Consider the following 25,490-nt stretch of genomic DNA (forward strand, 5'->3'; position numbering starts at 1 on the left):
GCTGCGCAGGGCAGGAGGGAGGCCGAACGCGGGCGGGACCATGTTGGCGGGGGTGGGCAGGCCGGACCAAGTCACCCCGGGGCGGGTGGGGTTGCTGCTCACCGGGGCAGGCCCTCCAGCCGGGCGGCCCGGCGGAGGCTGCTCGCCCTGGGCTTCGCTGCTGGGTCCCCCGTGCCTGGCGTGCCTTCACCCCTTCCCCGCACGGCACAGCTCGGGCGCTGCTGGGTGCCTGGCACCGCGGAGGAGAAGCTCCCGGGCTTCCCCAGCCACCCGTGGCCGCGGGGAGCTCCAGGCCGCTCGCTGCAGGCGGGAGCGGGAAAGCCCCTCTCGGGGTCCCGGCCAAGCACCGTGGCACGGCTGATGCCTGGGGCAGCCCAGAAAACACGGGCCGGCCGTGAGCCCCCCGGCCGTGTTGCCTGTGAGCACCCACCACATGGCCCGGCGATGCCGGGGCACGCTGGCCTGGACACCTCTCCAAGGCCCGGGGCCTGCCTGGCGCACTGCATTCTCAAAATGTCAGAAGTGGGAAGGGAAAGAAATACGGGTGTTATTCAAACTTTTTAAACCTCGCGGTTCTTCAGCGTCTGCCTCAGGAGTTCGGGCCGTTCAGAGCCAGCGGGGCAGCAGCTGAGGTCCCCCGCGATGCACTGCAAGCACTGCGGCAGCAACAGAATTGTTCAGGGGGTGACCCCCGTCACAAGCCATGCAACTGTCCCCTCCCATCACATCACACACATACAGAGCCCAAAGTGCAAAAAAAAGCTGGGTAACTGTCCTGGTTAAGCCACAGCAGTAACTTACTTCACACCAGTAGCAATTTGTATCGCATTTTGAACAAGGAAGGGTGTCACGGTTTAACCCCAGCTGGCAACTAAGCCCCACACAGCCACTTGCTCACTCCCCCCGCAGCGGGATAGAGGACACAATCAGAAGGGTAGAAGTGAGAAAACTGGTGGGCTGAGATAAAAGACAGTTCAATAGGTAAAGCAAAAGCCGCACATGCAAGCAAAGCAAAGCAAGGAATTCATTCACCACTTCCCATCAGCAGGCAGGTGTTCAGCCATCTCCAGGAAGGCAGGGCTCCATCACACATAATGGTTACTGGGGAAGACAAAACACCGTAAGTCTGAACATACCCCACGTTCCTTTTTCTTCCCCCAGCTTTATATGCTGGGCATGACATCATACGGTATGGAATATCCCTTTGGCCAGTTTGGGTCAGCTGCCCTGGCTGTGTCCCCTCCCAACTTCTTGTGCCCCTCCAGCCTTCTTGCTGGCTGGGCATGAGAAGCTGAAAAATCCTTGACTTAGTCTACACATTACTTGGCAAAAACTGAAAACATCAGTGTGTTATCAACAGTCTGCTCATACCGAATCCAAGACATAACACTATACCAGCTACTAGAAAGAAAATTAACTCTATCCCAGCTGAAACCAGGACACACGGGCCTTGCTGCCCTTGCCCTGGGTGCCCACCTGGCCTACCTCCTTCGTCCCTGCACGTGTTGCTCCCAGGCCCAGCTGTTGCGATTTGCTGTGGGAGAGCCAAAGTGTCAAGGCCAGGCAGGAGTGGGGCCTGTGGTGGATGCAGGTGCCCTGTGGAGTTGATTGCTGTAATGTATTAGTACTCCCAGAATAATTTCCCATCAAATGGATTGCATTTTTGTGGTCTTCTGTGAGTTCTCCTCTGAGTATAAGACATTATTTCCTGTCTCCTTCCCTCTCTGCCTGAAGTTCAATGTACTCTTTTCTTACCTGCCAACATTGGTATTCCAATTAATACATTTGTTAGAAACAATAGAGTTAAATTGAGCATAATTTTTGTACAGTCTTATCTTCTCTTTAGATTCCATTTCGTTGTACGCTTTCTGTTTTCTTTCAAGGAGTGTCATACAAATACAGATTAAAGTGGTGTCCCTTTAAAAATATAGAGCATTGGCATTAATGATCGCACCTGTGGGGAAGAGAGGTGAGAGCAAACCAAGAGGCAGAACTGATAAAAGGCTGCGAAGAGCACTTGCTTGTTGTGGAAAGGGGGGAGTGTTAAACTTCCTAGGCTAAGAGTGGAGATGAGTGGTAAAGGTGAAAATGGAGCCTCCACGGTGTGAGCAGAGGATCACAAAGGTCTCTCTAGCTGAGATTCTGAGGTGTTTTGAACATCCTATAAGTGAGGAGCAAGCCTGGGCTGTCTGCTTTCAGTGTTGCCGTAAAATGGAGCAGTTGGCGCAGGGGCTGTGCTCACCGCTCCATTCTGTATTCATAAAAGGTCCTGGAAGCATCTTTATCCATGCTGATGGTACTGCTTCCTTCAAGGTGTACCACAAGTCCGGTAAGAGCATAGGTAGCTGTGGATGCCAAGGGCTGTTCCTGTAACAGGCTGAAATGTGGGGACAAAGTGGGGAGTTGTTTTTTTTTTTCCCCCCCCTCTCCTCTCTCTGTATGTTGTCATGAAGCTATTCTGCTGGCTATACTTAATTTCAAAGGACTGTAGATGAGTGGTAATACAGATGTATGGCCTAGTAATTTTTCCAATAGTGCTCTAGTGAGTCATTTGGTTCTAGGGAATAGCTGGGATGAAAGTTTGTTACCACTTATGTTATTTGAAATAAATAGTCTGAGGCTTTATTATATGTCCTGCTCTGTTCATCTTCCAATGTATAGTTAGTTCCTTTGTTACAGTAACTCTCATGACAGATCTATGATTGACAGTTTCCCTCTTTTGTCACTATGTGTAGCCAGCAAGTGGCAGCAAGTTTGTCTTATGCACCGCTTGGTTGCACTGCTGTAAAGGTCAATGCTAGGCTAACTCTTCAGGGACAAGAGCGGGTAATAAAGAATGAAGACAAAGATCCAGTGCCTTCCTTGCAGTTAGATATCTATTAGCAAACGAAAGAAGTACCCAGTAGCAGCTAGTTTGGGGCTAATGCTCACAATAAGAGTATCCCGTGTTGCTTTCCAGGAGTTCCCAAATATAGGCCTACTTTCCCCAGGTGGGACTGACATTAGTAAGAGGGGTTTGTTTACTTACTACCAAGAATTCTTCCTGTTTCTCTCTCTTGACAGGAATTCTAAAAGGTCTTTATCAATGCCTATGCAGTTGTCTTTCTCCCCCTCCCCTCTTTTTTCCGTTTCAGATGTTGGCAGTGTTCAGCAGTCAGAGGACAAGGTAAGCCTGCATCTTTACCTTCGTTATGTGTGCAGGTATAATTCTGCTGTAGCAGAAAACCAGCTAAGGAGATGCAGATGTCTTTGGAAACTATCAAGGTGCTTAAATTTGCTGTGCCCTGTGAAAGTGACCCTGTCCCCTGCAATCTGGAAAATGAAACAAAATGCTAGGATTGAACTCAAATAAGACAATGGGACTAGGAAACAATGTGCGCAGATGCTGCCTACTGTGGAATAGCCCACAGTCTTTTTGTCTTAAGAAGAGATAACTTAGAGGTGCTAGATAAGGCCATTTAAAAATCTTAAAACAGCTTATTTAGGGAGTATCTCGGGCTACCTGATGAGTATCTAGCTGCCTTTTGGGCCCTTCTCATCCTGAGATGTGCTGAGCCCTGAGGGGCAGGGGAGGGTATGCACATGGCTGACAAAGTGAGAGCTGTGAAGTTCTCCACAATGCTTTGTGCTGCACTGCTTTCTTGGTCTCTGTCTGCAGCTGTTGGAGTACTTGGGAATGGTGATCTATGAAGCCCTGGACTGGGGAATCGACAGCCAAGTGGAGCGAGAACTGAGCGATCCTTTGGAGAAACTGCTGTGCCTCGTGTTGAAACTGGATGATGAGGCAATGAAACCAGCAGTCACTCTGCAGGGTGTTATCAAGGTTTCCTTCTTCCCACTTAGTAAATATAGCAGCTTAGAGGAGTTGATGGAACAATGCTGTTAACCAAGGGGCAAGACCATTTCCAGGAAAAAGCTGGGTAGCTTGTTGGAGGACATAGAGGGAGCACGTGGCCTTCCCATCAGAGGGAAAAGGCAAAACCATATTAGGTGTGTGCAGGTGCCTATGGAAAAGAATGAAGAAGGAAGACTGAGCATGGCTTTCACACAGCCGTGTGTACAAAGTCCATCTGTACATAGTCTCCAAATTTGATACTTAGAAGACCATGGATATTAAAAAAAGTCACTTGTCCATAGTATTCAGTTCCACGCTTCCCATCCCTCTGTCTGATCAGGGCAGGGGAAAAGAACAGGGCAAGTGACTCCACCTGCTGTGGTTTTTTGTGCTTTGTCTGCACTGGAGACTTCCCCTGCCAGGTAGTTATTTCAAAGCACACCTTATGGAGAAGAAGATATATAAATTACATAGCTGCTTACATTATTGTACATATAATAAGATTAGACATCTTGCTTTGTTTCTCTGCATATGCAATAGAAAAAAAGATACCAAGGGGCTGTGAGGAAGATGTTTTTTAACCGTGGATTGAGAAAATTGAATCTTGCTTTATTCCATCCTACCACGTTTTTTCATTTCAAGATCTCTTTTAAATAGCTGTACTTCTTTCAGGCCTGCGAGGAGCACTTGTCCAGGCCTTCTGAGGCTATCAGCCATTATGAAAAGACCTGTAGGAGTCTGTTTACTGAATACATGGAACTTCAGAAGCTTGTGACCATTATCCAGACCTCCAAAGAGGTACATTTGGATCACCCCTTAGCTTGCTATTCCCTTCACACACTCACCTAGTTCTAAAGTAACCTTCCCATTGCACTAGAAATGGAGTGCCTAGCTGAAGGTTTATTTTCACGATGTGAAATGCTGCTGTCTCCACGCCATATTAGTAATTTATGGTAGCTTTTGAAAGTTTGGGTGTTTGGGGCTTTTCAGATTAACATTATTAATTCATACTGGACAGACAGGAAATCACTGAAGAGTGCAAGGTAATGACCTCATGTGCTTGCTTCTCAGAGTCTGAGGAAAATGGATGTGGAAGCTTTGGTGGAAAATCCCCTTCAGAAGAAGGAAAAACACTGGGTAAGGGATTTAATTTCTTCATTATGGGAGGTTGGGGCTTTTGTCTACCTTGGGTCTCTGAGTCTTTCCATTGACTTCTATGAAAAGTAGAGCTTGAACACAAATGAAATTTCTTAGGTTGTTCAAGAGCTTAAGTAGTTAAAGACTTGTCTGCAAAACAAGCTGGGGAGTGAACCTGAAGTTAAACTATTTTGTGTGTTAACCTCATGCAGACATTTATTCTACACAAAGATTGTCTTTGTGGTTCAACTTAAACCACTTCTAAAAATGAAGTTGGAGGCGGTCTTTGGAGTAAGTGTCTACAAGTAGTTACTCAGGCTGTTTCTTCCTGCAAATGAGCCCCAAACTCCAGCTCTTGGCAGAAACTGACACCTGCCAAAAGCAATCTGTTCCTTTCTGGTACCTGCACTGAAAACTCCCAGAAAACTGTTTTGTTGGTGGTGGTACTGGGGTGGACTAGTTCACTCTTATGTGGGGTCTGTGCTGGTTCAGGGCTGGAGGGGACTGATGGCCAGTAGCCCTGTCCATCTTTGTGGTTGTGCAGCTCCAGCAGCTCAAACAAAGAGGTGAAGGAGGGTGAGGTTGATGATGTAGCTCCTACCTTCTGCTCACTGCCTTTCTTGTCTTTCCATTCTGTCCTTCCATAGATCTTGGACTGTGTGTTTGGGGCAGAGAAAGCAACTTATTCTGTTCTTTTCAAGGCCCTACACAGTCAGGGCTTAATCAGAAACAAATAGCTCTTCTGGCTGGAGCTCTGCCCAGCATAAACAAATGCACTGTAGTCTGGAGTCTGTGGAGACAAACAGCAAGCCCCGAGAGACTTGTGGGCTTGCTCCCTTTGTCTAAATAGCACTTGCTTTGAAGCATGCTCAAACTATTCGTATGAAAATGTTTGTGAAATGTGTGTTTGGGCATATTCTCAATTTTGTGATCTATTAAAATAAACTGGCAAGCTGTCTCAAACCACAAACTCATCAACTGCTATAGCTCTTTTCTGCAGGGAATACATGAATAAATACATGGGCTTTGCCGTGTGGCCTGAAGGCCAGTGTATTTGGCCTCTGCTCCTTCAGGAGACATGAATTCCAAAAGCAGGATGTCTGTTGCAAATCCTCTGCCTCTAGTTTCCAAGTCCCTAAGCACCAATTGATTGCATCGCTCTGACAAACTCTTGAGTTTAAAATAACTGGGATGCCAACTTCACTGGGATCCCACAGATTAGAGCTGATGCCTTGAGTGGTGCCAAGCAGCTAATGCTCTCTATGGACCGCACTTTTGCATGTTGACTGCTACAAAACAGGCCTTCTGAAACATAGACCACAGCCTGATAGTGTGCAGGGTTGTACAGTTTCAGCAGAGCTTATCCATACATGTCACAAGACAATCTTCACCTTGAAATCTAAGCAGTGAGACCTCTTAAGAACACAACTGTCTTACCACTCATCTGTTGAACTGAATGCAATATGTTTGGAGTGTTGCAGCATTTTGTGTTGTATTGCCAAGGTGTGGGAAGTTTATGTGGAGTTTGACAATACCTGGGATTGCCCAAGTAGAATAATTGCAGTGATCCAGTAGGGAAAGAAAAGTATGACTGACCTATATCTGAAAAATGTTTTGGGTGTACAAGTTGCTCTGAAATGGCCAGCTGAAGGCAACTCTTGTCCTGAAACTAATGTGGCAATACTACAGTATAGAAGTCTCTCTTCAGGTCATATCTTTCAGTCAAGTTCTGTCACTGTGTGAAATACAACTCTAGGAAGTGCAAATAGCTCAGGATAATCTATTTCAAAGGCCTCTAATACTGATCAGTTTGCCCAGAGACTTTTGTGTGTTCTCCTATACAATAATAAATATAGCCTAGGAGATATGGCTAGTATATGGTCACTCTTTGACAGTTCTAGTTCTCTGGAGTTGAGGTATGACTGTACCAAAGCCAGGCTAAAAACATCCAAGAAAAAAATCCATCTCCTTGAAGGCAGCCATCAGTCAGAGCTTGCATAAGACTCTTCTGATATTATACCAAGATAACCGAAGGGATAAGTTGAGGGAAGATGTTTCAGACTGTAAGTGGAAAAGGGAGAGGAGTCTAAGTCAGAAACTTTGTTCTGAGGCAGTTTTCTAAAATGTTTTGCTTCCCTTTCACTGTTTATAATACAATCACTTGTTCTTACTCAATTTGCCGTTGGGATCCAGATAAGCTGTTGACTTAGCACTTCCATTACAATGTTGTCTAAACATGCTATCAAGTTGATTATTTTTTTCCTGTCTTTAACTTTTGGTGGGTTATACTGCATGCCTGAGCATCCTCAGATATTAATACAGGATCAGGATGAGCAAATGTCAGTTACCAGCTTGTACCTCCAGGCTGAAACTGCTAATATATGCTGCTGTGAAGGTTTAAGTAGGAGATCCCTGTCCCCTTATCCTCCTCTTCTGTCTGTGGGCCCTTCAACCCTTGGTTGGTTGGTTTCTGAAAGTTCCGAGGCTTTTAGTGGTAAGATTTGGGATTTCATTCCCAGTGTTTCCTAGGATCCAATAATATGAAAAAACTCTGGCACCTGGAGCACTTGCAGGAAGTAGGTACTCAAGAAAATGGGTCTAGCTACCTGGCAGCAGAAGTTGTGTTTTGCTGAAGTACGTTCATAAAGTTAATGACAAAATTTGGGAATGAACCTGGCAAGCCAGCTCCCAGATCCATCACTGTAAATTAACTTCTGCAAAGAGAAGCAATTCTCTGTGCTGGTACTGTGCTCTGATCTAGAAGTGAGTTGAAGGGGGTGTTAAGGACACAGTTCCCTGTTTCTGAATTAGTTCAGTTGCTAAGTGTGCCCTATTACATGGAGGGAGAGGATGCTGCTCTGTGCGTTCTAGCCAGCTGTTGACTTGGCCCTCTCTGGTTCCTCCAAGGCATCCCTGTGGCCCAGCGTCATCTGTGAACTACAGAATGGTGTGAGGCTGCACAAGGCCACTGAGCGACCACAGTGTCACGTGCCTCCAAAAGAATGTATCCGCTCTCCCTATGAATTGCTTTTGGATGATATTCAGCACAAGAGGTACACCCTTCGGAAGGTGAGTGACTAGAGTGAACAGACAACTTTGAAAGCACCTGTTGTACCTCATTTCTAAGCAGTATTTGTTGAGACCTCTTCTCCAAAAGCCTGTCTTTCTCAAAGGTACTTCCAAGTCCAGAAGTGCCTGGGTCTCCCTCTCAGCTGCAGCTCAACATTAGATCACCCTGTTTGTCCACCCAAGTGCTTCATATCCAGTAACTTTTTAAGTCAGGGGTAGGCATGCTTTCATGAAGTTGGATGGTAAACTTTTTCTCCCTCCAGGGGTCAGCCACTCCCTTCCCTGCAGCAATTATGCTGCCTTGCACACAACAGTCTCATGAAACAGACCCTTGCCTGCTTATGCTTTCCACCTTGGACGCTTGTGTCCTCCCAGGCTCCTTGAGCTGGGTTATGCCTGGCATCTATTACTAGTTTCCTTGCCTTCTTGGATGTTGTTGGATGTGTGCAAGTGCAAAAGCACTTCTGAGCGAGTCCTTTGCTCAGCCTGAGGCAGAGGCCTCTAGGCAGTGTACATGAGCTATTGCAGGAGTTTAGTCAGGGTCAAAAAAGCTGACCCCGTTCCAGGGGCATCTGCTGTGCTGACCTAAGTGGTAGGGGCTACCAGCAATGTGGATGGTTGGTGAAGATGACCAGATACAAAAATGTCTGGGGTGTCTCTAAAAGCTTGTGATTCTGTTAGCTTGCTGCAGCTTGAGCTGGGAATGATGAGCAGATCTAAAACATTGGCATAAGGCTTTGTGGCATTGGCGTGCTTTGCAAACAGACGTCTTGGCAGAAGATGAGACACAACTCTACTTGCAATAAACAGCGATATTTTAAAAAGTGAAAACTTTGCATACCACAATAGACATCAGCTTTTTTCTCCTTGTTGGTGCTGCTAGAGTGCAGAGGGTTTAAAAGCCTCAGCTAAACCATGCACTTCTCTTAACACCCCAGCTCTTGCTTGTCTTGACTGTGGCTCCAGCCTTCAGATAAGGCTATGACATTTCTCTGGAGATGATATCTTGATTGGTATATAAATGAATAGTAGTAGAAAGGAGACAATACCTTGCAATGAACAGAAGTAGTTACAATGTACTGTGTATCAATGCACTGTGCAGTACAGAACTGTAACTCAAGGTGGCAGGATGAACTGGGTCTTGATTTTATTTTTTCTTTTTTTCTTTTAATCTTTTTTCTGTAGTCGACGAGAAGCACAAACATGTTTGAAGAGTAGTAGTCAGAAATGCTAGAAGAAAGCGTAGAGTGCTACTGCTCAGGTCTTTGTGAAAGCTCTTGAACGAGGATTTCCCCATCTACAAAGCTATTTTAAAGGCTCTCTAGCAAACAGTGGTCTAATTTGCAAATGAATGAAAGCACAGCTAGTGTGGGAAGCTGTAGTGTTGTTCTACCTGCACTCCCACGTGTTCTGAAGTTGTACACACAGGGAAAGTAAATGGCATAGCCTCAAATAAGAGTAAGTGAACAAGGCAGCTAAAGACATGCATGTGCAATGTGACTTTTTGGTCAGTTCTCCTCTATGCAGCAAGCACAGGGCTTGATGAGAGAGACAGTCTGCCTCACATGAATACCTGCCCTGCAATTCTATCTTGTTATTGTTCCTAGTTTTATGTAGGGCTGTAAGCCAGTCTCTGGGACTCTAGCTTATGCATACAGCTGCCTGCTGCTACAGTTCTTGTTACAGTCTTGTTAACCCATTCAGTTATTCACCTCCCTGGAGCTGAGTTCTCACTGATGAATGTGATGTGACCATGGTGCTTGTCAGGATCACTCCTGACATTAAAATCTTGAGTACAACGTTTTCCAGTGGCTTCTCAGAGCAGTTCATGAGGTGCTGGGGCTAGAAGGCTGTATGCTTCTTGTGCAAGCCTCAAAAGGCTGTGCAGCACTTCTGATTCCCTCTAGCTTGCTGCAGGCAAATCTGCCTCTACCAAAAACCCACGTAGGTAAACCTCATCATTCTACACTTCCCAACTCAGCTTTGTTATGCCTTCCCTACCTCCCCCATTCCCAAATCCTGACTTGCAACATTCACTGTGTCACTGAGTGGGAGGGTGTACCAGGAGTAGAGGAAGAAGTATTGCTTAAGCATCATTTCTGCTCTTTCAGGTGATCATCGAGCAAAACCACAGGACCCCCAAAGCTGATGTAGCTGCCCCTAAGTCTCATCTAAAGCCTGTAGGTGACCTGGTGCTGCATCTAATATAGCAAAACAAGATAAGTCTGGAGTTGACAGGACAGTTTCTATGAATATAGAGCTAATGTCTTAGCTACTGGTTTGGATTTGGGAGGGGGATATATTAACCATACTTTTGGGCACACCCTCCTGCCAAAACATGAGGCTAGGAAAATGGGAGGTGACATCATCATAGGAGAAAGATGATCAGTCTCCCTACTTCCTTTGCTGCTTCTTCCATTTAGAACATTTTGTGGTCCTGAAAGCAATCCTGGAGTTCTCAGTTTCAAATTTGAGAGTTGCTAAAGTATTCTACCGTGCATTATCTAAAGGTTCTGTCATGTGTCTCTTGTATGCAAGGCCCAGTGCACTCCTGAGTGAGAAGCACTTGTAAAACAGTGCCATTGTTGAAGGAGTAGTTCTGTCACCACTGGTCTCCTTGCTCTATCCACTGGCTCTTTCTGGTGCTATGCTTTGCCTGCAGGTGCTGGAGAGGAAGCTGAAAGAGTCTGTGCCATGTGAGTCCAGCTGGCATGAACAGCTCATGGCAGAAGTAAAACAACCACAGAAGCTTCGATCAGCAGCAGCAAGGGAAAACGGGAGCAGGCCCAAAGGTACCTGCTACAAAGTGACCTATGAAGCATGCAAGTGAAGTCAGCATTGACTAAAAATAATGGATGGCCTTTGAAATGAAAGCCCACTTATCTTTTCTATAGCATGTATAATGCAAGGGAGGTGGGAATGCAAATTTTGTGTGATAGAAATGGTATGGCATAAGAACAGTTCTTTCTAGAAAATCTGTTTCTGGCTTATTAAGACTCAAAAGATGTTTCAACTTACCCCTTTTTTTATGGATGTTCAAATTTGTCTGTCTACTAAGTGAGAAAACAGGATTTTGACCATCACGTAAAACTAAAAAATTATGTAACTAACAGGACAAAGTCTAGCCAAATATCAAATTCTGATGTGTGGGTATCAAATTTGTTGTTTTCTTGTCACAGCTCACTATCTTATGTTATCTTATCTTACCTGTTTGTATGGGGGTTTTTGTTTCCCCTCTCCCCTGCAGAAATGCTTGTGACACCAAATATTGTCTTGAAATCTCCAAGCGATAGTTTCTTAACTCTCCAAGACACCAGTACCGAGTTTAAAATTGTCAACACTACAACACAGCAGCTGGGACCAGGAGTTCAGGTAAGGCTTTAAATGAAAGGACTCTGGAGAGGCACAAGTACTTCAGGTATTAGATCTGCACACACACGTAGCCTGGAACGTCAGGTTCAAATCATAGTGTGGGCAATCTTGTCTCTCAAAAGTGAATTAATGTGGTACTATTAGGTTCACTGAAGTCCTTTCCTCTACAGAAACTCATACGATATTTAAACACTTCTTTTTGTGGCATGACTGCAGCTTATAGAACCACGGTCTGCTCTGGTTTCTTAAAACTAGATCCTGCAGAAGTTTTAATATGCATAGCAGTTTGGCCAATTTGGGCCAGAACTATAAACACTCTTACCTCACAGTGAGGCATTTGATGCTAGATGTATTGACATATTTGCATTCCATGTGGTATGTAAGCTCGTGGAAGGAAAACTTAATGATTTATTTTCAGGAAGCAACATCACTAGTCAATTCCCACTCTTCTGCCTGTGGAGCAATTTGGGGAGCACCATTCTTCAATAAACCATGATACATAGTCTTTGGGTTCTTTAACTCCTGGCTTGATCATGAAAAGCTTGACTGCTTGGTTCTGGGATTCAGTCTGAGCATATTCAGAAATTCTGTGAACAGAACTGAAGCCCTAACACATCATGTCTAGCACAGATGCGCTGGCATACAAACAGGAATCTGTTTTCTGTAAACATTTCTGACTGAAATGCAGTTGCTTAACTGAGGAAAACGGATATGAATTAATAAAAGCAGAAAATCTTAGCTATATTTGGACAAGTCTGTGCTACTTGTAGGAATGTTCAGCATTTGAGAACCCTGTGGTTCATGTATTGCTTCTAAACTAAAGAACCTTCATATGGAGACTAATATAATCAAATTTGTTTTCTGCTTTTCTAGAGAAGCTAGAAACAATGCTGTTGAGATACAGCATTGGGTTTGAGTTGGGTTAATGGCACACAGTCATTGAACTGTTCTCCAGTGTTACTACATGTGAGCTGGAGCCAAAAACAAATGGTTCCAGTGTACTCTTGATAGTTATATAGGGTGGATTTTGTGAAGTTGGTTCTTGAACAGATGAAACTTTGGGACTAGTGTCTGCATTGAACTTGGGTGAGAGAAAGAACAGATGAATTTGAAATTTCACTAACTTGGCTGGAGCTTCCTGGTTGTGGGGGCAATTAACTTGCTATTACTTCATGGAATATAAAGTTGCTAAATGTACCACATTGATTTCTCTCTCTGCTCCACTTTTGGCTGAGCCTTGAACATTTCTGGTCAGTCCTGGGTATGCTGGCTTTTGTTTAGCAGCAGCACTCCTGGGGAAGTGGGCTTGGTGTCTTATATGCAGCTAAAGATCATCCTGTCCTCTGGCCTACAGGAAACCACTCCCAAGCTGCCTTCCGGCACCTGGCTTGTCTCAACCAGGTCGTCGCTAGTATCCTGCAACAGCACAGGTCAGTGTACTTCTAGCTGCACATCTAAACCAGGTGACAAAAGAACAGTCAATGGCCTGCAGGGTTCCCAAAACCTTTGGTTGGGCTCACTGTACACTTTCTGATGACCTGAAGACACTTTACAGGAGAAGCTCCAACACTAAGTAATGAGTCTGGGGAGGTGCCCTTAGAAAACCATTCCTCTGCAGTTGACTGAGGCTTGTATAGCTCCTGCAGCTTCAAAACAATGATAGCATGTCCCCAAAGGCCTAACTGGAATTCACAGTAAAAGCTAAATGAGTGTTTTGAATGTTCAAGTAGAAAGTGCACCACTTGATTTTATTAAACTAAATGGTGCTAATGAAGCCTCATCACTGTCTACTGACAAGCATAATTAGTGTAACCTCTGCTTTTTGTGATCTGAGCTGATGGGGGGGAGCTGTGAGCCTTGCTACCTTCAGAAGGCAGTGTAGTGCTCTTGAGCATTCAGCATTTGGGGTGAATGCTTAGAAGCTGCCAGCTGGTTTTCTGCACCCTAAAACTCTCTCTTCCTATCCAGGTCTTGCTGCAAATTGCACACATCCTCCCATGAGTGCACCCATACTAGGAGACATTAAACAAAATAGTTTCCTGAATGCTGGCCAACAGCAGCTGCCTCCGTACAGAGGAAGGTCCAAATCTTTAGAGAGAGGCCTTCAAAGCAAGGAACTTGTAAGTCTGGCATGTCAGCTAGCAAGCCTGGTCTGATACATTTGGTAATGACCAGAGCTTGCACCTTGATCCTCGTGCAAGCAGTAAGCATGTTCTGTGGTTTTTGTCTTAGGCCATATTGTATACTGATCTTAAGTTGGGATATTATTCTCTCCTTGGAGATGGCTTAAGAGAAGACTGGATGCTGTGGTGTCCTTGTGGAGGCTTCCTAGTTTGAATGATATGAAATAAAGTTGTTCCTCATACAAGAAGAGAAAAATACCACTGCATTACTTTAAAGTGTCCATCAAGGCTTCCTCAAGCAGACTGTAATTGGCAGTGGGACTGTCCTGCTTTCTCCATCTCCCCTCATTCTTTCTAGATTCTGATATGTTCACAAATATCCTTTAAGCTGCAGTAAAGAGAACAAGTAGTTGACAAAATGTAGATAGCACAGCATCAGTGACTTTTAAATGTATGTGGTAGTGAAGTCATCAGGCTCTGAATGACTGTTGTGGGAGCAATGCTGGGTTTTGTGTGCTTCTGTGCAACCTTCTCTGAATCATGGCCTCACCCTGTTCTGCCCTGACAAGGTGTGCTGTGCCCTTGCCTCCTCCTTTCCTTCTACATCCCTCCCTGCCCCACTCCCTGGCATGTCTCTAAACTGACCATAACTCTGTGTGACCTCTTTGTTCAGCAGTGTGGTGCAGGATGCAGGTGGGTTGGACTCCTCACCTGGGGATAAAAGCCCTGTTGTCTCTTTTGGTCAACCACCAGACCACAGCTGCCATTTCTGTGGGGCCTGTGGGTCTTGGGAGAGAGAAGGCAAGAGAGTGTTGTGCTGTGGAAAGGGTTCCTGTACCTAGGAGGGGCCAGGGTGCCATCTGTGCTGTGGTCTGTACCAAAGGGTAGAATTCCCCAGAGACTGGCTCTAGAGATGGTATTAACTACTGTGGTGACTGAGGGACCTGCTTCCCTAATGAGGTGTCAAGAAGCTGCTTGAAAACTATAGCAACCACTAAAACCCCTGTAGTATTTGCTCTGCTAGTATTCTCAAAGAGTCAACTCCTATTCCCCATCACTGGCAAAACTGAGTTTTGGGGACAAATGCTCCTGAGCCTTTTGGGACTCAATTTTGAGGATGATGTCCCCAAATATCTGCTTCCTTCAGCTTTCTCTGATGCTTAACTTCTGTCTTTCGATAGGACTGTCCCTCTTCTACCAAGTGGCCAACCATTGCTGAGCTGATTGGAACCAGATATGCAATGATGATGCTGGAAGGGCAAGGCTTCTTCCAAGGAGGCAGTGATAGTGTCTTTCCAAGAGCAAAGGTATATTTCCTTTCCTTTTCTTTGTACTGTCCTTGCCTTTTCAAAAGCTGGCTGGCTTCATGGCCCTCAGTGCTGAAATGCTGAGGTACTCTGCCTCAACTTATCCTGTTCATGCAGCTGATCCAAGATTGATGCTAGGCTTTAAAAATCTTTTAATAGTTGTGCTGTGATGGCTTCTCATCAATGTTAAGCTGTAAGCCGCCTAGAAAGTAACGTAGCCTTTGCTTCATACTTCTTGTCTGTTACTTCCACGCTAGGAGAGCTGACTGCCATGACTGTTGGCCAGCTCTGAAATCACAAAATAATTAATTGGGATTTGGTACTGCTAAACAGTGAAACGAAGGCTCTTAACTCAGGCTCCCACACCAGAGTTGTGCTGCCTCAAACCACCTTGCTGAGTGGACGCAAAGGTTGGGGAGATGAGGAGGACAGGGAATGACCTGCAGCACAGTACTGTTGGCTGTCTGCTCTGCTTAACTGCTGGCTTTTTCACCAAGTCTCCTTTAGAGGGGGTGTTGCAACCAGCCCCTCTAGAGCAGATGTTGTGAGTACAAGCCCTTTGCAGCACAGATGTGAGGAAGTCTGTGCTACTTGGCTTAGAGGTCAACATCTTGCCCTCACTTATTTAGCAGTATAGACAGAGCCAAAGGTCCTACTAGCAGAGCTATGCTACTTGCACAATCTGTCTGATGCTCCTGAGACTGAATCCTTGTTTTCTTCTCACCTTACTTACCAACCCTGCTTTAACTTGCCTGCTCTCTGCCTATTCTAAAATGGCTCTCTTACCCCCTTTGTGTTCTTGCTGCTGAAGTTTTTTTAGCTTTCTCAAGCTCTGCTTCTCAAGATAATATCACTTCTGACTGCCAGCTGTGTATGAATGTGTTCTTTTTTATAAAGTTCAAGCGACTCATCAGCTTCCTTATGACTCATTTTTTGCTTCAGGATTGGATTCAAATTTGCCCTGACTTAATCTCTTTGGGATTGCTGCAGTCTACCTCAAAGAATGTCTCTCTTCTTCCCTCTCTCTTAACTAGCTACTGTTACACTCTTGCACAATACAGCTATTGTTTGCTCAAGAGCCTTTTTTTAAACTCCTGTTGTCTGGCAGCTGCCCCAAACCTCTGCATCATAAAAACACTGGCCTACAAGTAAGGCTTTTTTTTTTTTTTTGCCTTTTTAGCTTTTATTTCCTGTGTCTTTGCTATCCTTTATTGGACCTCTGTTATTGTATGTGGATATAAAGCCTTTAGAAGGTTGGTCTATGTGCTTGCTCTTTGGCAGGCAGTGGATACTGTTGGTACAAAGATATTTCCCATTTGCATTCACAAGTAACTTTCCTTTCCACAGATCTGTTTCAGCTGCCATAAGCAGATGTTTCTGAAGTGGCCTTACAGCTGTTACCTCTGCAGCAGGTGAGCTGGTACAAAAGGACTGAATGAGGAGGGAGAAAATAGTTGAAAGAACAGTGCTGAAAATACTTGGTATTCAAACAGTTGTAGTACTGGATAGGAACAGGTTGGTGAACCCTTTGGTTTTGCCTTACTGCAAAAGCCAGGCTGAAGTGCCTACAGCTGCAGAGGATGTGGAAAAACTTGCCTCTGAAGTGGTATCTCAATTTTAACTCTTAATAGCAATAATGAAATTTACTGTGCAAATATTAGATTCAATTTCTCTTGGAGATCACTCTCTGCATTTTGCTCTAAAGGTTGGATTTAACTTTAGTCGAGGGCTTGAGCAGGTTCTGGGAGAGGCTTTTCACCAGAATCTTCTGCTGATGACCGAAAAAGTGAACTCCAGACCCTGTGACTGGGAAAGGAGTTGGACCTACTTGTATCCACTATTTGTCAGAGGTTTTCTGATCATGGGAGAGGAAAAGAGGAACTTCAGCCTCATTAAGGCTCACTTAAATATATCTGAAGCAGTGGTGAAGCACTGAATTGATTACCAGCAACAAGTAACCAACCACTGAGAATTGAGTAACTGTCTGGTGGTACTGCTGGGTGAAAAGTAAAGGGCCTTTGCAGATAAAGCCTTCAAGCTATGGATGCTGACACATTTCAGATGATTTAAACTAGGATAAATAGGAGGGCTGGCAAACTGAATAGGGGAGTTCTAAGCTTGCTCACTTTGCCATCAAGTGATTGTGCCACAATCACAAATTAAGACTTACTTGGGAAAGTCACCCTTAGCTGCAATATTGGTATCTACAGATCTCTACTCAAATGATAATGCTGGGAACTTTTTTCCTCTTAGTGTTGTCTGCTGTGACTGCTGCATCAAGGCAAGTCTAGTCTTTACAACAGCACATGGGTTTTTTACATTTTCTGTTTTCCCTGCATCTCACCTAGTCATAGGAAGCTTTCTTTCATCCACTGATACCTCAAATCTACCCTCTAGGTTGTTTCTAAGCAAATAGAAGAGGGAATATTACAAGGTGCAAAAGCAGCCAGCGTCCCACAGACATCTCTTGTCATACTCAGCTAAAACAACACTGGTTCCTCTCTCTTTCATCCTGTGTAAAGTGGTTGGGATTACTCTGTGCTCTATTTACACAAGGGTCAGAAAGTTCACTGCATTAATGGCTATCTTCTAAGTGCACCAATAAATCAATTGCATGTGATGCAAATTTTCATGCTAAGGAGGAGGATGTGTTTCTCTGAGAACTCAGGTGACTTGTGTTGTGATTCTAGATGTCCATGCCCTTCAGAACGTGTGTACATCTCCCATTTCACTTCCTAAAACTCTTGAGACTCTCCCGAGAGGAGGACCCAGCTACTCAAGAGCAGAAGAGCTCAGAGCTGCTGCATGAAATAGAGCACTGGGAGCGTTTTTGGTAAGCTGGGCCAGGGATACTGTGTTTTCACCTTGAAAGACGTTACCAGTTACTTGTATATGCAGGTCTACAAACATGCAGACAGCAATATGTAGTATTATGCTGGTTGGCTGAATGTTATGCTGAATGACTGGTTTAGCCACTGGTCTAACTAGTCTACAGTTCTCTGGCAGTATTGTGGATTTTAGATGACCAAAAGGGAGGATGTGTAGGTGCTCTGAAATCCATTTTGCTTTTTAGCTATCAGGTTTCTGACATGGATTCAGAAGTGTCCTTGTTAGTCCAGACATAGAAGGTTCCTTGTGACAGCTTCATTTGTATGAGGACTTCCAGACCCCATTATATTCTATCCCCCACTGCTGGGGGTCTGTCACTACAACCCAGGAGTAGCACCTTTATACCTAGAAATAAACTATGCTAATGGCCTCAGGTATAACTGACTGAAGAGTAATGCCACAAATGGCTTCTTAGTCCCTCTGCACACATACAGACACCCTTTCCTTTTTGTCCCCAGAAAGGGAACTATTTCAAAAAGAGCTTTTGGTAGTTCTGAGTGGAAAAGACAGACTTTGTGGGTATAAGTGCAATATCTAGGACTGGAAACATACATTATCTGTTCTCTTCTTTCCAAATTAGTTATATATTCTACTGGGGGAACAGGTGTCTTTTCTCTCTGAGACCATTCTTTAATGTAGCCAAAATAATGTCACAGCAGTTTCTGGTTCAAAGGCTTGTACTTCTGTTGCCAAAAATCAGGGGTAGTATTGACTACTGAAGTTAACTGTGTGGGGCAGTGGTTTGGTCTGTCTTATAATGCAGGTGCTGCAGAAGAGGTCTGAGTGACCATATTACTGCCATACTTCAGGCTGGCAAAAAAAAAATCCTACAGCATAAGGATGTGGCCATAACCTTGGATCAACCACAGATACCCATTAGCCCTTTGGCTGACATACTGTCAATAGAGAGAAGGTGTCAGTAAACGAAGCTGTTCTCGTGCTCAGTAGCTTTCCTAAGTGGAGCTGACTGCTCTGTTGAACTCATGCATTTAGCTAAATCACTTAGCAGTGTTGGATCATGTGTGGGGAAGGGTGGAAGAGCACCATGACCTCTAACAGAAACCTGGGTCAACTTTCCTGCTTTTCTTTTTCCCTCTCCCATTCCAGTGTACCCATTATTTTGGAACCCCATTGCCTGGCACAGCCTCTGTGCTGTTACACAGGGACCATGGCAGACTGGTTGACTGTAGACATCTGTACGCGATGTGAGCAGTGTCTGTTGAATATGGCTTCCAGTCAACAGCAGAGCATCCCTCTCAGGAGAACTTCCTGGCCTTGAACCACACTGGAATGACTCCACCATAGATTTCTCCTGTCACTTGTTCTGTACCTGAAGTAAATGAAACAGCTTTATGTACCTACTGACATAAAGGCCTGAACAAAAGACCTCCCTGCTGGTTAGTCGAAGCAGGAAGCACAGTTAGTATTTATGTATTGTGAAGTATTATAACGCTTTGCGGTTTTTAGAACAGTTTTAATTCTTTTTATGTGTCTTTGGGGAAAATAAATGTTGAAGCACTATCACGCCTCTAGCATTTCCTCCTTTGCACCTGCAGTTGTCGTTGTTCTGTGGCACTGTTTGCATTCATTGCTGAGCAGACTTCAACCTATGTAATGAGTAGGGGGAAACTTTTAACCCAAAACCTCTATTCCCGAGAGGCTTGGAAAGTGAAGCTCTCAGTTATGTGATCACATCACCATGCATTTTGTAAACACTTACTCCCTCCTGATAACTCACTAAAAAGCACTTAAAACTCACTGCTGTGATGCCTGTAACACTGTAGCGAAGTCTGTCAGGCAGCCTGCTCAGTCTGCTTGCTTAGGAAGCTAGCTTGTGATTTGGTTTTTTTCTGTGTGCTCTCTGTGCTTTGCCACCAGAGCTTTCTGGTGCATGTCGCTGAAGTACCTAGTATATCTCAAAGCCATCATCACCTGAGGGGCAGATGGTTGTTCTCAAGATATTCTTGCTCTTTGTATTGGCCTTAAGTTTTGCCCTGAGCTGAAATGGACTATTACGACGTATGACATTCTAGAAAAATAAAGAACGTTTTGGTAAATTCTTTGTGTGATTAAAACCAAAAATGGGATATTTGATTCTCCTGTTTCTACCCAGGAAGTGCCTGTATGGAAGGAGTGTAGGTGCTCTGATAGAGTTTTCCCTGGTGTGTTTTGCAGGGCCTGGATAGACAGTGTTGAAGGATACAATAGACTCGGAATGAGTCATGCTGAAGAAAATAATGGCTGAGAAGGGCCAGCTCTTCTAGATAGAGAAGGGAAGAAAGACATGTTTAAGCTGAGCCCAAGGTCTGCATCCAAACTGCCAGAAGGGTCAATACCTCCAGCTGACTTGCACTGGCCCAACTCTGCTTCCTCTAAACTGCCTGTCTGCAAGCTGACACCTACTTGCAGGTTTGGGCAAGCTCTGCAAGTAAATGAATGTGGGGAAGCTGGAGCTTGTGCTTCCTTTTGGATCAAGTTCAAGTGTTCCTCTTCCTTCAGTCAATTAGAAGGGGTGCAGCCTGCCTGCCCAGGTCCTCTCCTGCATGTGCTAATCGCTGGTGCTGCTGGGAGGCACATCCATATCAGGCAGGTGGGCTCCTTGCAGGCTGCAGGGAATGGCAGCCAAGCCACAGCTGCGCTTGCTGGCAAGATGGGCGCAGCATGGGGCCGGGGGCATTGAGGTGCTCTTGGACGCTTGCTGAGTGAGGTAGTTTAGATAGAGCTAGAAATGAGCTGAGATCAGCCTGTTTTGATTAATGTGCAAGCCCAAAATGCTTCTCAGAGCCTGGGTGCAGCAGTAGAGAGAGAAGGTGTCTGTATGGCACTGAGGTAGACTTCAGCTTACCTGGAGAGCAAAGGTGGTTCTAGGTTCTGCCTCTTGCAGAAAGCCACATGGGCTTTTTTAACTGGCTTCCCCTTTTCCTATGTTGTTTGTGACCATGAGCTGGGTGAGGAAATGCCCTCACTGCAGAACAAACAGGCAAAGGGTTGGGGGGTGGATGCTCAGGGATAGGCAGGGAAGGTCAGACTGTCCCATATCTATTGAGCTGTCAAGAAGACCCCTGTTCCCATCACTCTACTATACTGGGGTTGCATTGGCCCCTGAGTTGAGTGGGCTAGTAAAACCTCTGTCCCCTGCACAGGAGTGACATCTAGTACTTCTTCAACTCTGGCATGCAACCATTGCTCCTGACCAAGGCAAGTCATGACAGCTTGGGGAGCCAGGCTTACCAGAAATGTACATCTGTTTAAACACAGCCAAAAGAACTTGGTCATCTCCTTTCCCTGGCCAAGGAGAGCCCTTTGGAGGGAGCAGGGCCTAGGCCTTACCTGGGAGCTGTGGAGTACAGGGTGGAGCAGGCACCACACAGGCAGCATGAGGCCGGGGTGCAGAGTGGGAGACTCCTGAGTGGAACAGATCCGGGACCAAGCCTTACAGGCACCAAGAGCAGTGCTTTCCAGGGGTGTGGAAGTGACTGTGCAAAACCTGTTCTGTTTGGAGCCCCTCAAAGGTGATGGTTTGGAGGAAAGCCTTCCCTCTGCAAGCATATGGCGGGATTTGATCTATTTTTTAGTCTTTTGCTGGTTCCTCTCATCATAAGGACCAGAGCCTTCCCTGCTGAGAGTCAACCGATTCTAGTTATTAGTGTTGTGTTTGGGTGAAACTTCCCTTTGGGCAACTGGGGACCTTTTGGTATTCTCCCACCACCGCAGAAAGCAGTCTGTCTCCAGGCTCTGGCGTTGAGTCCCTTCACACAGCCCATAGTACCGTAAAGCACAGCTGCAGTCCTTGGTCCTATCCCAGTAGTGGATCATGACTGAAAAATGGGAAAAGAAGCCTAATTATTATTACTGGTAATGGCAGGAGCCTGAACAGGGGCCCTGGGAGCAGAGGAGGGAGATCTGTCTAGGCGAGCTTACTTTCCCCTTGTTTCCTCCTCGGGTCAGCTCTGTGCCCACCCATCTCTGAAGCCAGCGAGGTGCGGGCAGGACTGAGGTGGGCCGCCTTTCATTTCAGCACGGGGCCTCTGAGGAGTGACCCGCTGAGCATGGCGGCTCACCCCAGCTAGGCGCCCGGCTACGGAGGCGACGAAGCTCCACGCCTCGCCTCCGCGCCTGCGAGCGAGGCCCGGCGGCCCCCGGGAGCCCGCCTGAGGGGGGAGCCCGCCTGAGGGGGGAGCCCGCCCGGGCTAACGGCTGCCGCCGGTTCCAACGGCTCCCGCGGCCGCCAACCGCCGCCTCGCCCCGCCGCTCCGGCAGGGGGCAGCCGCCGGCCGCGCTGTCCGGCGGGGGCGACAGGGGCCGGGGCCGGGCCCCGGTCCGGCGGCGGGGTGGTCGGCGGGCGGGAGCAAGGTGGAGGTGCGCGGTAACCTCCAGCCTGCCCGGCGGTGCCGAGTTACGGGCTTCGTTATCGCCCAGGTCCCGTCCTTCTTCTAGGAAATAAAAGGTATTTTTACTATCCTCATTTATTTCTATTTTTATTTGTCTGTCCCGTGGCAGTCCCCCAAGCCCCGCTCCTGGGAAGGGCCCGGTGGGCAGACTGGGCCTCGTGGGGAGAGGAGGGGTGGCTGCGGTGGGTGCGTGGCTGAAGACGGCAGGGACAGCGACACAGCAAAACGAAAAGGAGGTTTGAGGTGGAGGTGGGAAGCGGGAGAGGCCTGACTGCGGTAACGTCGCGTGGCTGTCACAGTCGTTTGGCGTTTGATGCTTGAAGCCATCCGGGAAACCACGCTTTTGTAGAAAGTAGGTACAAAAGTACTTGAATAACCTCGCTCAGGGCGCTACTGCCGGCAACTTCTTGTTCAAGTGAGAGGTGGTTTTGAGGGGGCTTTCACCCTACGGCCGATTCAGTTCAGCTTAATTTTCTTTTTTTCTTCTGTTATAAAGGATAAACGTAAGGACATCGCATTTTATGCATGAAATAAAACTGTAGATCTGGTGTTGGGCAGGATTAGATTTAAAAACTATGTGGGCGAATTGGGGAAATGGTCTGGAAGAAACAGGAGGCAGTTGAGTAAGGATAAGTGGAAGGTCGTACACTTGAGCAGCAATATGAACTCCCCAAGTACAGAGGAGGGAGTGATGGGTTAAGTAGCAATTCTTCAGAGAAAGGATCAAAAGCTGAATGCGAGTCAGCTATGTCATGGTGTTGAGGTGATGGAACATAAGTTGAAGGGAGATGTGGGGTAATTGGATCCAGCCCAGCAGAGAGCAGAGAGAACGAGCGGAAGTCAAGAAACCATTACCTACCAGGGAAGCCTGAAAGAACTGAAATTCTCTAACCCAAAGGAGGAGAGAACTGAAGTCTTTAAGCACATAAAAGGACATAATCTTTGCTCCTTGTCTGTGATGGAGAAGAGAAAAAAAAGAAAAAAGGAGGCTTAAGTCACAGCAGGAAAGACTCAATTTAGATGTTAGAAAAAACTTTCTAATGACAGGGATAATAAAGAATAGACTGCCTGGGGAGTGGAGAGCTCTAAGATCAAGTTAAGCAACATCTGTCAGGGATGTCTGAGGTTTAGGTGATCCTGCCTTGGGTTAGTGGGATGGACTGGTCTGACCTTTCAAGGTCCCTTTCAGCCCTAATTTTTCAGTGGTTCTGCGGGCCCACATTAATCTTCTTAATGGTATTTAAACAGTCAGCAGCTTCTCTTAAGTAACTGCTAGCAAGTCTCTTCTCTTGCCTGCGGTTTAAAATTAACTTAATTTCCATGCATCACTTTCACCCTCCAGCTCTCAAGTCCTGCATGACCAACCAGCAGCTGAATTCCTTGACTGCTTGTCAGTACCTTCCTTGCGGCTCTGTAGCTATCCACAATGAAAAAGAAGGGATAGAAATGCTGCATATCAGTGGCTATGTCGCCAGTGTGAGTGTGGCCCCCTTTTCTGCATTTATATGTAGGCGGTACGGTCTCCCTTCTTGTGATAGCCAGATCTCATATATGGTTATTTCATTTTGTGCACTCCAGGGACCTGCCTTCCCCTGTTGCCTGCAGCTTTCTGAGGGAGCTTGTTGTGCCGTGCCCTGCCTCTGGCAAAGAATGGCCTGTTTCTGAAAGCAGTCACGTTAGACTATGGGTCTTCACTGTTGGTTTGTTACAGGTCAAGGCTTGAGTGTCCAAGCCCAGACACTGCCCAAGGTGTGTGGCACTTGTGCATAACGATGCGTACAACAACAATTAATACCTTGTCCACAAGTGATCTCTCTTCAAATGGCACAGACTCCAGAAAGAAGGAGTCTATGGTGTGAAGTTGGCCATCGGTCTGGGAGCATGTTCTTCCACCCCTTGAAACTGCTAATAAAGGTGAATTAAGTTTTTCATCTGCCAGCAACAGAGTAAGAGGGGGAGAAAAACCCAGCCCATGATGAGCAGTATCTGCAATCCTTGTCTAGTGTCCTTGGAAAACAGGAGAGCCAGTGAGTGTGTCCTGAAGGCAGGGTGTCTGCAAACTTAGTTGTTTGCATAAAACAGAAAAGAGGGCATTTCCATAGCTGGGAAAAACTGTCCCTAGTGAGAGAGGGAACCACTGCCTGGAAGTCCTCACCTTTGGAAAATAGCTCCCTGCCAGGCGCTGAGCTGCATCTATGGATTGTGACTGGGGTGACACTGCTCAGTGTGACCATGAAAACTGGGTGAGTATGGCACCAAGAGGATCACTGACCCCGCGTCAGAGCTAGGAGACCAGCTATAGAGGAGATATCCATAAACAAAAACAGGTTATCCAAAGTCAGGAAAATATGAGGCATCCAAACCTTCGTTGCATCCTCCTTAGTATTTACCTAAAACAGAAAAGATGACATTTCTATAGCTGGGGAAAATTGTCCCTAATGAGAGGGGGAACCACAAGTATCTTACCTGCCCACAAAGAAGCAGTCGCAATTGCTCCCACTAATCTTCTCCAGTGGTTTTAACCAGCCCAGGTAACTGTGGGCCAGATACACAGCCCTTCACATTCACTTTTGTTAACAGAGCAAGATCTATCCTGTGTGATGGGTAAGTATTAAGAATGTTATTTTATACATGGGAGTAACATATAAAGAAATGAAGTGGCCATTGCAGCAGCAGGTTGGAACACAGGGTCTTTCACTCTCAGCCCCGAGCTCCTTCCTCCAGACCGTGCTGCCAGCTCTGAGGCGGGGGGGGGGGTTGTTATTTATACGCATAATAAAACACCACCTGAATGCAGCTGGAGTCCTACCTTTGAGCAACATTAACACACTTGTGACTTCATTTACAGCTATTTCACTTTGCCTCTCTTGATGCTGGGAATGAGAGTTTCAGGTGTGCTCCCCTTTAAAAAAAGCACTGTGAAATATGCATATGTTAAAGTTGGTTGTGCTTTTGTGGAGCCTATATCCCAAACTATATAGTAGCTGCTTTGTGCACAAATTGTACAAAGGCACAGTTCCACTCCAGTGAAAATGTATTTATCAGAGCCACAACAGTATGAATCCGACTCATTAAATAAGACCTCAATTTTTTAAGGGAATGTTAGGAATAATACAAATACAGCAAGCTCATAAGGCCCTTGCAAGGTAAGTATGAAGCAAGCTTACTCTTTAATTGCTCTGACTTGGGAGAGGTTTTTTGGAAGTGCTATAAAAATCATAAGCTTTCTTGAGATATTCTGAACGCTGCTGTATCTCAGAGGATTTGGAGGAAGGATGAGATTAGCCGCCCAAATGTAAGTTTATTTGAACGAAGCAATTTATATAAAGCGCAGCAGGATATTTCAAGATAAGAGGAAATTGGGACC

At 45.9% G+C, this 25,490-nt stretch overlaps 1 protein-coding gene across 1 annotated transcript; it reads left to right on the plus strand.

The window, feature by feature from the left end:
- The first annotated feature begins 3,085 nt into the window (after positions 1 to 3,085).
- Positions 3,086 to 19,134, plus strand: LOC128145189 (protein spire homolog 1-like). Its single transcript, XM_052794949.1, has 15 exons — positions 3,086 to 3,166; positions 3,659 to 3,823; positions 4,508 to 4,633; positions 4,907 to 4,972; positions 7,880 to 8,041; positions 10,153 to 10,221; positions 10,704 to 10,833; positions 11,289 to 11,413; positions 12,768 to 12,843; positions 13,382 to 13,533; positions 14,718 to 14,843; positions 16,191 to 16,255; positions 17,097 to 17,124; positions 17,534 to 17,676; positions 18,840 to 19,134. The coding sequence occupies exons 1-15, from the start codon at positions 3,086 to 3,088 to the stop codon at positions 19,009 to 19,011; spliced, it is 1,686 nt and encodes a 561-aa protein (XP_052650909.1). The 3' UTR covers positions 19,012 to 19,134.
- Positions 19,135 to 25,490: the final 6,356 nt, after the last annotated feature.

This window comes from Harpia harpyja, chromosome 8 (genome assembly GCF_026419915.1).
Source record: "Harpia harpyja isolate bHarHar1 chromosome 8, bHarHar1 primary haplotype, whole genome shotgun sequence".
NCBI classification, from domain to species: domain Eukaryota; kingdom Metazoa; phylum Chordata; class Aves; order Accipitriformes; family Accipitridae; genus Harpia; species Harpia harpyja.

Excerpts from the sequence above, each read along its gene's own strand:
- LOC128145189 (XM_052794949.1), top strand. The coding sequence starts at position 3,086 with ATGCCTATGCAGTTGTCTTTCTCCCCCTCCCCTCTTTTTTCCGTTTCA. Across the intron at positions 10,222-10,703 it reads CTAAGTCTCATCTAAAGCCT|GTGCTGGAGAGGAAGCTGAA; the intron begins GTAGGTGACCTG and ends CTTTGCCTGCAG. Across the intron at positions 16,256-17,096 it reads AGCTGTTACCTCTGCAGCAG|TGTTGTCTGCTGTGACTGCT; the intron begins GTGAGCTGGTAC and ends TTTTCCTCTTAG.